At 43.4% G+C, this 13,239-nt stretch overlaps 1 protein-coding gene across 4 annotated transcripts in view; it reads right to left on the reverse strand.

Moving 5' to 3' along the window:
• Positions 1-13,239, reverse strand: part of LOC140913399 (exocyst complex component 3) — a 37,269-nt gene that overhangs the window by 9,591 nt on the left and 14,439 nt on the right. For all 4 annotated transcript variants that reach the window (XM_073349732.2, XM_073349731.2, XM_073349728.2 and 1 more), the window contains exons 5-7: positions 7,908-8,008; positions 5,300-5,392; positions 4,038-4,170 (exon numbers count right to left, since the gene is read on the reverse strand). In XM_073349732.2, coding sequence (XP_073205833.1) covers positions 4,038-4,170; positions 5,300-5,392; positions 7,908-8,008 — 327 coding nt within the window. The remainder of the gene's footprint in view (positions 1-4,037; positions 4,171-5,299; positions 5,393-7,907; positions 8,009-13,239) is intronic.

Below are 13,239 nucleotides of genomic sequence, written 5' to 3' on the forward strand. Positions count from 1 at the left end.
TCACTGGCTGAGGTACACCACATCTTGTGATAGGCATGTGTAGGATACATGGATCTTGAAAGGTGTGTTGTGGGGTGTGTTGATCATTAGAGCAGTGGAGATATGTCTGCAGGTTTTGTATCTCTTGTTCTCACAGGGTCTGGTGCTGCTTTAAGTTGGTGTGTCCTGGTCTGTGGGGAGCTGAAGAAGACATCTGAGTAAGCTCCAAAGCTTGTCTCTCTCATCAACAGAAGTTGGGCCAATAAAAGATATTACCTTGTCTCTCTAATATCCTGGGACCAACACAGCTACAACAACATTGCATGAAATAACGGAAGATACCTAATTTTGCCATCTGAAATGGAAACTCCACAGCATAAAGAAAAAGGAAGTGAAACTTACTAGCGACATCTACTTCCTGAGCAAATATGAGAAACAAAACATCATCCCAGAAGTCTCATCATCTAACACAATCTGACCACTATATACAACTCCAAATATGCTGAACAGCTTGGCAAATGGACTTCAGAAAAACTGAGGAACCACTTACTGCACCTCACATGCTCCAGAAGGAACCAGCTTCCTCCAAGAAACAACTGATTTCCTTCACAAACCCTGCAACATTAACAACCTCCCTCAGAATACCATTCTTCCCACCATAAATTTCACCTCCCTGTACACCAACATCCCTCACAATGATGGCATAACTGCCTGCCTCAAATATTTACAAGACAATGGACAACCCTCAGATATCCACCCCAACACACATCACCAAATGCATCCATTACACCCATTCTCATCCATAACAATTTTACATTAAACAATTAAACAACGAACACTTTGTCCAAACCATGGGAACAGCCATGGGTACTAGGATGGCTCCCCAATATGCCAACCATTTCATAGCCAACCTTGAAGAAGAATTTCTGGACAAATGCACCATGAAACCAATGATATACCTGAGATACATCAATGATATTTTCATCCTCTGGAAAGACGACCTACATGCACTCATAGATTTCTACCACAACTTCAACAACCACCGCCCATCCATTAAACTGTCTCTGGAACACACCCACACCAGCATCAACTTCCTGCACACCACAATCAACTTCAGCAATGGAACCCTACAGACAACTATATACAAGAAACCCATGGACCACCACACCGACCGTCATAGATCCAGTCATCATCCAAAACACACCAAGAAATCTGTAATCTACTCAGGCCATGTCTACACTTATAAGCTTACAACAGCACAGCTGTACCGATACTGCTGTGTCACTGTAAGATCAATGGTGTAGCCGCATTATGCCAATGGGAGAGAGCTCTCCCATCAACATAATAAAACCAACTCAACAAGCGGCTGTAGCTTTGTCGGTGGGAGAGCATCTCCCATTGACATAGCGTTGTGCACAAGAGCACTTATGCCAGCAAAACTTATGTTGCTCTTAGAGGGGTGTTTTTTCACATTCCTGAGTGACAAAAGTTTTGCTGACATAAGTGCTAGTGTAGACATAGCTTCAGATACCACAGAATATGCTCAGAGAAGAGAGCCTAGGATATACACCTTAACACACTCAAAACCACCTTCACCAAACAAGGACACTGCACCAGACATGCAGATCGCATCATGGAATGGGCCACTCAAATATCCCAGGAGAACCTGCTCCTATACAGAAATGAAACCCCTTCTGACTACATACCCCTAGTTGTTATCTACCACCCCACACAGGAACCCATATGGGGTATAAACAAATGACTACAACCCATACTCAAAGGGGACCCCATCCTGAAAGAAATCTTTCCTGAACCCCTTCTTCTGGCCTTCAAACACCCAACATCCCCAGGAGCATCATCAGGAGTAAATTCTCCACAGACAAGGCCACACCAACTCAAAGCGACACCAGACCCTGCCAGAATAACAGATGCAAAACATGCAGACATATCTCCACTGCTAAAATGATCAACATCCCCTTCCCCAACACATCTTACAAGATCCGTGAGTCCTACGCATGCCTATCACAACATGTGTTGTGCCTCATCCTGTGGACTAAGTGCCCCAATAGCAACTGAGTGGCTGCAATGAGATACTCACTACATGCTCAGATGAACTCACAAAGGACAATGATAAAAGACAAAAACACCCTATCACCTGTGGGTGAACATTTTTCACAAAGTAATCACTCTATATCTGACCTGATGTGATTGCAGAGCCATTGGCCATTATCTTTGAAAGATTGTGGCAATTGGGGGAGGTCCCGGACGATTGGAAAAAGGCTAATGTAGTGCCCATCTTTTAAAAAGGGAAGAAGGAGAATCCAGGGAACTACAGACTGGTCAGCCTCATCTCAGTCCCTGAAAAAATCATGAAGCAAGTCCTCAAGGAATCCATTTTGAAGCACTTGGAGGAGAGGAAAGTGATCAGGAACAGTCAACATGGATTCACCAAGGGCAAGTCATGCCTGACCAACCTAATTGCCTTCTATGATGAGATAACTGGCTCTGTGGATATGGGGAAAGTGGTGGACGTGATATACCTCGACTTTAGCAAAGCTTTTGATATGGTTTCCCACAATATTCTTGCCAGCAAGTTAAAAAAGTATGGATGGGATGAATAGACTATAAAGTAGATAGAAAGTTGACTAGATAGAAAAGCTATAAAGTAGATAGAAAGCTAGGCTCAATGGGTAGTGATCAACGGCTCAATGTCTAGTTGGCAGCCGGTATCAAGTGGAGTGCCCCAGGGGTCAGTCCTGGGTCCGGTTTTGTTCAACATCTTCATTAATTATCTGGATGATGGGATGGATTGCTCCCTCAGCAAGTTCGCAGATGACACTGAGCTGGGGGGAGAGGTAGACATGCTGGAGGGTAGAGATATGGTCCAGAATAACCTAAACAAATTGGAGTTCCGGCACCTATGTGTACGTTTGTAGTGTAGACCCAGCCTGAAAAAGTTTCCCAGTCCAGAAAAAGTGCTCTGTGTAAGCTTGACATTTTGTCTCTCTCACCAACAGAAGCTGGTCCACTAAAAGGTATTCCCTCACCCACCTTGTCTGTCTGGCATCCTGGGACCAGCACAGCTATAACAACACTTCATACAACTGTGGAAGGCAGACAGCCTCTCAGTGGAGCGATAGCTATATCAGTGAGGCCCACACAGAACTGCCAAACTGGATCAACCCTGGGGTTCATCTAGTCCAGCAGCCTATCTCCAACAATAGTCAGCACCAGATGCTTCAGAGGAAGGTACAAGAACCCTACAGCAGACATATGCAAGATAATCTGCCCTCCACATTAAATCTCATCCTGATCTCTAACAGTCAGAGGCTGACTTAAGGCCTCAAGCATGAGATTTAAATTCCCTTCCCAAATTTTGTTTCCATTGGCTATGATAACTCTGGATATGCTTGATCTCCAGATAAATATCCAGGTGCTTTTTGAATCTTGCTAAGTTCTTGGCTTTAATGACTTACTGTGGCAATGAGTTCCACAGTCTAATTGTGCACCATGTAGAAAAGTATTTCTTTTATCAGTTTTGAATTTGTCACCTTTCAATGTCACTAAATGTCCCCTCGTTCTTGAGTTATGAGACATGGAGAACAGAAGCTCTTGATCTACCTTCTCTGTACCTAGATTAACCCAGGGGAGACACACACACGGGCTTTGACAACCATCTGATATATTTGCAGTGGTCTTCATCTTTGGGAAGAAGTGAACAATACACCAAAGATAAATGGCATCACATTATTTAACTTTGTTCATTGAGAAATTCATAGCCATTAGAAATTAATATTTTTCGCTCCAGCTCTTGGGATTTGAATACAGGCGGGCAGCCATCGGTGCATCTTTAGTAACAGCGAAAAGACTATGGCTCCAAAAAGCAGAGTATTAGAATCCTGAATGATTAAATAGACAGAAGCTCCAAGGTACAGATCTAAAATATATCAATTCCTCAGTCCTGCAGGCAAAGCCATACATCATCCCCAGGATCAGGATAGGAACATCTGCCTGACAGCATGAAAATATCATTAAATGTTAACATTGGTCTCAGATACCTTGACTTTAGAAGTAATTGCCTGCAGAAGAAGTTCTCTACTCTGTTCTTCTGTACTGTCTATAAATTCCTTCACTTTAGCATCAGTGTCAGCACTAGCATGATAGATGTACATTAGCTTATGCCAAGCAGCTCTGTAAAAAAAAAAAAGAACAAACCAAAACCAAAAGTCACATTGGGCCATATTTTCAGTCCATGGTCTCCTTTAAGGGCTGATCCAACTCCCATTTAAGTCAACGGGACTTTTTCAAATGGTTGAAGGTTGTTACATGCTTAACTGCACCACTGGATGAGGGCCTCAGTGCACAATCACTGGTGCATATATTTTTGAGTGCTCTCGTTAATGTGTGCAACTTTACACAAACAAATGCCACATTTGTTAATGCAAATCAAACATAAATGGGTTTTGCAAATGCAAATTCTGTCATTTTCCCAAATGAGAGGACACAAAAAATAGCACACAAACAGGATTTGCACATGTAAGACAGCTTGCAGACAAATGGAGACTGGGTCAGGGATCCTTTGTACGTTTGGCCCATAACAAATGCAAATTGAATAGCACTGTACATTAAAAAGGCCAAAGCTTACAAGCAAAAAATACAGACATACACAATCAGAACATTCTTCAGATCTACATAATCATGCAAGTCCTAGGTTAATGTGTTCACAAATCAGAAATCATCATTTTTATTGTCTGGAAAAGGTTAATGTGTAATTTTTATTTTCACATTTTAAAAGAATAATATACATATTTTCTACTCAGTGGAGCCAACATAACTCTTCAGTTTAGGATTCATAGTGTTAGAAACATGTTATGGGACTCTTGCCTTTGCTGTAAGCTACATATCACAGCGCATATATTATGAAAGAAAAAATTACTTGCACATGACTGACTCTAAAATTGAAGTAAACACTGTGGCTATTTTTGGGGCTAGGGATTTTTGGCTGACTCCAAAAGATCCCTAGGTAATCTTACACAGAAAAACCACCAGCGAGCCTGTTTTCACCACTGTCACAAAAACTACTGAATTGAGCATTTTGGTGCCTAGAACCTCCTCTCTCCTTTTATGCTTTGTTGCTTCCTGTTCCTTTTAACAAAAAGAGGTAGGATGTTCATATAGGGCTTGATCCAGCAAAATCACTGAAGCTCTTGCTTAACTTTAAGCACTCAAGTAGTCTCATTGACTTCAGTGGGAGCTGGATGAGGCCCATAAAGCAGAAAGTTCACTTCACTTCACATGTCACACTGGTCTGTTTTCTCACCTGAAAATGCAGCAGTTCTCAAGTATTTGCAGATTGCTGTCGGTCTCAGAAAAGGTGTCAAGTTGGAGAAGGCTTCTTACTTCATGTTTATAGCTAGATAAAACAAAGTAATAAAGACATGTTTAAATAGCAAGGTCTGACAACATTACAGAATCGGCTAGCCTGGCAGCAAACAGACCAAATATTCCATTATTACTTTGATTCTTAGCGTTCACAGTTTTACTCTTCTAGGTGCTTTCTAGAATAGGAAAAAGATACAGTCCCTGCCCTAAGTAGCTGGAAGGGATAGGGAAGTGTTACAGTAATAAGACTGGGAAGTTACTTAGCTTAGGCATTGTCATTGTAATGGTTCTGGGGATTTTGTGTGTTCATTTTTTAAAATACTTGCTCCTTGTAAGCGACAAAGCAAAAGGGACTTGCCCGAAACCTGGTGCACTTCTAGAAGACTCAGTGTGTATGAGTAACCAGTGGAATCTGTAAAAGCGGCAAAGAGTCCTGTGGCACCTTATAGACTAACAGCATATATGTCTGTTAGTCTATAAGGTGCCACAGAACTCTGCCGCTTTTACAGATCCAGACTAACACAGCTACCCCTCTGATACAGTGAAAACTGGTGATAGCTTGAGTCCCTAAAGGCCTCAGATTTATAGCACTGCTGGGCAACTCACTCTTGTACTTAATTCCTTCCCTCTGTTAATTTAAAGGGACAGTGAACTTTAAAAGAAAAATAAATCACACTCCTTTCTGAAAATATATTGCCTACAAGTAGTAGTACAGGACTCTCTGCTGGATGGGATACAGTGAGAGACCCATACTGGAAAAAGAGGAGAAGGAAGGAGCCAGAAGAAATGACAGGGTAAGAAGCCTGTGGATAGTGGGGAAGCGGTAGATGTGGTATATCTTGACTTTTAGTAAGGCTTCTGATAATGTCTCACATGTCCTTCTCATAAACAAACTAAGGAAATTCAACCTAGATGGAACTACTATAAGGTGGGTGCATAACTGGTTGGAAAATCATTCCCAGAGAGTAGTTATCAGTGGTTCACAGTCATGCTGGAAGAGCATAACAAGTGGGGTCCCGCAGGGATCAGTTTGGGTCCGGTTCTGTTTAATATCTTCACCAATGATTTAGATAATGGTATAGAGAATACATTTATAAAGTTTGCAGACAATACCAAGCTGGGAGGGGTTGCAAGTGCCTTGGAAGATAGGATTAAAATTTAAAATGATCTGGACAAACTGGAGAAATGGTCTGAAGTAATTAGGATGAAATGCAAAGTACTCCACTTAGAAAGGAACAATCAGTTGCACACATACAAAATGGGAAATGACTGCCTAGGAAGGAGTACTGCGGAAAGGGATCTGGGGGTCATAGTGGATCACAAGCTAAATATGAGTCAACAGTGTAACGCTGTTGCAAAAAAAGCAAACATCATTCTGGGATGTATTAGCAGGAGTATTGTAAGCAAGACACGAGAAGTAATCCTTCTGCTCTACTCTGCGTTAATTAGGCCTCAGCTGGAGTATTGTGTCCAGTTCTGGGCACCACATTTCAGGAAAGATGTGGACAAACTGGAGAAAGTCCAGAGAAGAGCAACAAAAATGAATAAAGGTTTAGAAAACATGACCTATGAGGGAAGATTGAAAAAATTGGGTTTGTTTAGTCTGGAGAAGAGAACACTGAGAGGGGACAGTTTTCATGTACATAAAAGTACAAAAGGGAGAAAATTTTTTGTTCTTAACCTCTGAGGATAGGACAAGAAGCAGGGATAGGAGAAGAGTGTACTGATAGGAGAAGAGTGTACTGTGCAGTATGGTAAGCGCCTGTTAAATAGAGAGACCTGATTATTATATTAATGTAGAATGTTTCTCTAAACAAAAATCTCACTGTTGTACTGATAATTGTGTTGTCTCTGATACTTACATAGTAAGGATTTAGAAAGAAAGAAAGAAAGAAAGAAAGAAAGAAAAAAGAAAGAAAGAAAGAAAGAAAGAAAGAAAGAAAGAAAGAAAGAAAGAAAGAAAGAAAGAAAGATGAGGGTGCAGTACTTTATTCAAGTGGGAAAGGGTTAGGAGGAGGTAGTGTCCTCTGCTTTTAGTAACTAAGAGTGGGAAAAGAGTCTTCTCTCTGAGCAGTTAGGAAAGAGAGTTAAAAAAAAAATCTTACTGGTAATTTAGTGAGAGCCTTATTCTGGGCCTGATCCCAAACCCATTAAAATCAATTAGAGTCTTTCCATCGACTTCAGGGGTCACTGGATGAGGCCCTCAGACCCCAGAATATGCATGGCACTGGTACACTACTGTTACACACACAACACACGTGGGTACTAACAGAGTGTGAAATGTCGTTTTCTATTGTTTCCCAGAATAAATGTTGACCCAAGTACTTAAGAAAACCAAATAAGTCCAGAGGAATAAAATCTCCAAGAAAGGTGGTGAAACTTGAGTCTGGCAGTTTGATGAGAACTTGCTGTACAATGGGGAAATAAATGGGGAATTGGGAAACAAAATTAGTTTCAGACAAACAAAAAATCACCAATAAATCTGCTACCATTTCTTCTTTCTTTTACTGATGATGGGTCAATGCAGAAAAAGATGGGCCTCTTACCTATGCAGAAAATGCAGAAATTCTCCCAAACATACAGCTTCCACCTTATCTTTTATGGTATCACTGATATGCTGGACTGCCTGTGCCCTCCTTGTTAATACCTGTCGATTTAAGTAGTGATAGAACATTCTGAAGTTATTCAAATGTCATTGGGTGCGCATGATTTCTCACACCTTCACCTTTGAAAGTCCCTCCATCTTCTTAGGGAATGATTTAGTTCCTTGTTTTAAAAATCCTCATGTGAATAAAAATACTCCCTAGGGTCTAGATTTGGATACCCAGACTCACAGTGAATAGTATCTTACTCCACAAATGCTTCTGCTGAAGTCGGTAGGACTTCCTGTGCAGTACGGTGCCACTCAGTGCGAATAAGAGTAGAAGAATCTGCCCCACATTTGGGCATTACTAGTAATACTCAGCTGTAGGGCCCACTTCATACAATATTTGCCATCTTCATTTCTGTGGGGTTTGCCAGCAACTTTAGCATGACCTTGTATTTGAATAGATATGACTATATAGAGAAATCCCATCTTTGACCATAAAAAGATGCCTATATAAAAACTTACGTAGACAGTATTCCTGGGGTGAGATGCTTATTCGACCAGATTGGCGGCAAGAAATAGGTGGGCTCCATTTCATGGCCTAAGATAATAAACAGGGTCCTGGCAATTTGCTCATGTTAATTCCCCCTGACACCACCTTACACTTGCAAGTGGTAAGCCAAGCAGAGCACTTAGTTTCTTCCTGCCAGAAGGATGAAAATCAGTCTCTGTTTGGATTGACTTGAACAGGTGTTAACTTAACACTACTAGCTGCTCTGTTGAAATGGAGCCTTGCTGTAGGAAAGGACCAGATGGAAAAAAGGAGACAGACAGAATAATATATCCTGTGTTCAGCCCATGATCTGCGTAGTGTCAGAGAGACAAACGATGACACAGAGAGAGAATGGGATTTTCCATGCACTAGCCACAATAAATGTATCAGTTCATCAAAACAGGAGGAAGGAAACACATCCCCTTAATCTGAGCACGAGACATGTATTGTGAAAATATTGATAATCAGTTCATCTTTAGGCATACAGAAAACGAAATTGCAGAAGTTCTATTTTCATGATCTTACATAATGTATAATATTACATAGTAATATTATGCATCATCATCATATTTATATACCTAAGTGCCCCAGTGAAGGATCAGGTCCCTGTTGTGCTAGGCACTATACAAACACAGAACAAAAAGAAAGTAAGTAATATTTTCAGGATCTTACATTCATACAGCACTTTTCATTACAAAAAATCATCCCAAAGCCCTCTCCAAATAGCACCAACTCTATACACCACTGAAATGCAGCCAGATCTAGCAGTTGTTAATCAGGGTACAGCAACACTATGCATCAGTTTAGGACAGCGAGTGAAGAATGTTGTATTGAGTTGACATGTACAGAATGGTAGCTGGGTAATCACATCCCATCTCAGTCAGGAGCTTGATCAGGACATCAAGTCGGACAACAGTGTCTCTTGGGAAAAGAGGTACACAGCATTCAAAAGGAAGCCTTAGGCCTGCTCTACAGTTAAATTTTGCCGGCATTGTTACTTCAGTTAGGAGTATGAAAAAAAAATCACACTTGTAGCTGACATACCTATGCTGGTAAAAACCTTAGTATAGATGCAGTCATACTGGCAAAAAAAGTGCTTTTGCCAGTATGGCTTATTTCGTTTGGGGAACTGGTATAAAATATACTAGCAAAATAACTCTCTGGCCTGTATAAGCTGTGTCTCCATTAGGAGGCTTTGCCAGTACAGATATTATAGACAGATAGATAGATCATAGAATCATAGAATATCAGGGCTGGAAGGGACCTCAGGAGGTCATCTAGGCAACCCCCTGCTCAAAGCAGGACCGATCCCCAATTAAATCATCCCAGCCAGGGCTTTGTCAAGCCTGACCTTAAAAACTTCTAAGGAAGGAGATTCCACCACCTCCCTAGGTAACCCATTCCAGTGTTTCACCACCCTCCTAGTGAAAAAGTTTTTCCTAATATCCAACCTAAATCTCCCCCACTGCAACTTGACACCATTACTCCTTGTTCTGTCATCTGCTACCACTGAGAACAGTCTAGAGCCATCCTCTTTGGAACCCCCTTTCAGGTAGTTGAAAGCAGCTATCAAATCCCCCCTCATTCTTCTCTTCCGTAGACTAAACATCCCCAGTTCCCTCAGCCTCTCCTCATAACTCATGTGTTCCAGTCCCCTAATCATTTTTGTTGCCCTCCGCTGGACTCTTTCCAATTTTTCCACATCCTTCTTGTAGTGTGGGGCCCAAAACTGGACACAGTACTCCAGATGAGGCCTCACCAGTGTCGAATAGAGGGGAACGATCACGTCCCTCGATCTGCTGGCAATGCCCCTACTTATACAGCCCAAAATGCCATTGGCCTTCTTGGCAACAAGGGCACACTGTTGACTCATATCCAGCTTCTCATCCACTGTAACCCCTAGGTCCTTTTCTGCAGAACTGCTGCCGAGCCATTCGGTCCCTAGTCTGTAGCGGTGCATTGGGTTCTTCCATCCTAAGTGCAGGACTCTGCACTTGTCCTTGTTGAACCTCATCAGATTCTTTTGGCCCAATCCTCCAATTTGTCTAGGTCCCTCTGTATCCTATCCCTACCCTCCAGCGTATCTACCTCTCCTCCCAGTTTAGTGTCATCTGCAAACTTGCTGAGGGTGCAATCCACACCATCCTCCAGATCATTTATGAAGATATTGAACAAAACCGGCCCCAGGACTGACCCTTGGGGCACTCCACTTGATACCGGCTGCCAACTAGACATGGAGCCATTGATCACTACCCGTTGAGCCCGACAATCTAGCCAGCTTTCTATCCACCTTATAGTCCAGATATAGATAGCTAATCTAATCATAGAATCATAGAATATCAGGGTTGGAAGGGACCCCAGAAAGTCATCTAGTCCAACCCCCTGCTCAAAGCAGGACCAATTCCCAGTTAAATCATCCCAGCCAGGGCTTTGTCAAGCCTGACCTTAAAAACCTCTAAGGAAGGAGATTCTACCACCTCCCTAGGTAACGCATTCCAGTGTTTCACCACCCTCTTAGTGAAAAAGTTTTTCCTAATATCCAATCTAAACCTCCCCCACTGCAACTTGAGACCATTACTCCTCATTCTGTCATCTGCTACCATTGAGAACAGTCTAGAGCCATCCTCTTTGGAACCCCCTTTCAGGTAGTTGAAAGCAGCTATCAAATCCCCCCTCATTCTTCTCTTCTGCAGGCTAAACAATCCCAGCTCCCTCAGCCTCTCCTCATAACTCATGTGTTCCAGTCCCCTAATCATTTTTGTTGCCCTTCGCTGGACTCTCTCCAATTTATCCACATCCTTCTTGAAGTGTGGGGCCCAAAACTGGACACAGTACTCCAGATGAGGCCTCACCAATGTCGAATAGAGGGGAACGATCACGTCCCTTGATCTGCTCGCTATGCCCCTACTTATACATCCCAAAATGCCATTGGCCTTCTTGGCAACAAGGGCACACTGCTGACTCATATCCAGCTTCTCGTCCACTGTCACCCCTAGGTCCTTTTCCGCAGAACTGCTGCCTAGCCATTCGGTCCCTAGTCTGTAGCTGTGCATTGGGTTCTTCCGTCCTAAGTGCAGGACCCTGCACTTATCCTTATTGAACCTCATCAGATTTCTTTTGGCCCAATCCTCCAATTTGTCTAGGTCTTTCTGTATCCTATCCCTCCCCTCCAGCGTATCTACCACTCCTCCCAGTTTAGTATCATCCGCAAATTTGCTGAGAGTGCAATCCACACCATCCTCCAGATCATTTATGAAGATATTGAACAAAACCGGCCCCAGGACCGACCCCTGGGGCACTCCACTTGATACCGGCTGCCAACTAGATATGGAGCCATTGATCACTACCCGTTGAGCCCGACAATCTAGCCAGCTTTCTACCCACCTTGTAGTGCATTCATCCAGCCCATACTTCCTTAACTTGCTGACAAGAATACTGTGGGAGACCGTGTCAAAAGCTTTGCTAAAGTCAAGAAACATGCCTATGTGCCATGTTAAAGACATCATTTTCCACCTTGCCTTAACCAGGCCTGTGTAGTCATTTGTGGCCACACTGGCTTCGATTCCTAAATACCTGATGGAGCCACAAAGCAGGTGCTTAGACATCTGATCAAATTTCAGACATAATTTGTGCCTGAAGAGAAACTGAGGCCACTGTCTGAAGATTTGTGCCTAAATATTTATCGCATGTAGAGATGGGCCTGAAATGGAACCTCAAGTCTGAATTCATAATCAGATTTGGGAGACAAGGTTGATTTGAATAATTGGGTCTGAACCTTCCTGTAAGCAGGTGGCTTTCTTACTGGCCCAGGAAAGAACCAGGGCCATGCCAGAGTCTGTTTCAGGCCCTGCATCAGGGCCATGGGCAGCGCATAATGGAGATTAGGAGAGGCTAAGCCTCCCCAAACCTCTCACTTCTGGGGAGGGGGGCACGGATTATCACATGGACCCACAGGACCCATGCCCAGGGGCCCCTGGAAAAATCTCCCCCCACCAGGGCCACAGAGCTGGAGGAGGTCTCACTCCCAGCTGCAGAGCTTTTCCGGTCTCAGGGCCATAGCGGGGTGTGTGTGAAAGGAGCAAGCAAGCAGAGGGCAGGGCCTCGGGGGAAAAGGCCGAGTGGGGAAAGAACATGCGGGGCTGTGGAGGAAGGGGCAGAATGGGGTGGGGCCATGGACGGGGCTGTGGGCGAAAAGAGCAGAACAGGGGACAGGCTCCAGGCTTGGAGCTCCGGCAAGGGCCAAGAGCTCTGCTGTGGTCCCAGCTGGGGTTGAGAGCTCGACTACAGCCAGGGCTGAGCTCTCAGCCAACCTCCCCTCCCCATAACCCCAACCAAGCTCTCAGCCCAGGTTTTTTCCCTGCCTCTCCTTAAATCCCTTGCTCAGTCATGCGACAGGCAGGCAGCCCTTAATCCTTTCTTGGATGTTTCACCCTGTCTCACTGCCCCTATGGGATTGGTTCTGGATGTAGCCCCTGCTGGTGGAAATCTCATGAGAACACCTTGAGAGATTTCATAGATTCATAGAGTTTAAGGCCAGAAGGGACCATTGGGTCATCTAATCTGACTGTCTGTAGCTCTCAGGCCACTACATTTCACCCAGTTACCCCTGCACTGAGCCCAATAACTTGTCATTTCAGTACCACCAAATCCAAACTCCAATGCTGTTATACTCAATTAGATCTGCCTGCTGGCCGATTTGAGTATTTTATGACAAGCGGCAGGCCATTTGTGCAGAAGA

The sequence above is a fragment of the Lepidochelys kempii genome, chromosome 6 (genome assembly GCF_965140285.1).
Source record: "Lepidochelys kempii isolate rLepKem1 chromosome 6, rLepKem1.hap1, whole genome shotgun sequence".
Taxonomy (NCBI): Eukaryota; Metazoa; Chordata; order Testudines; family Cheloniidae; genus Lepidochelys; species Lepidochelys kempii.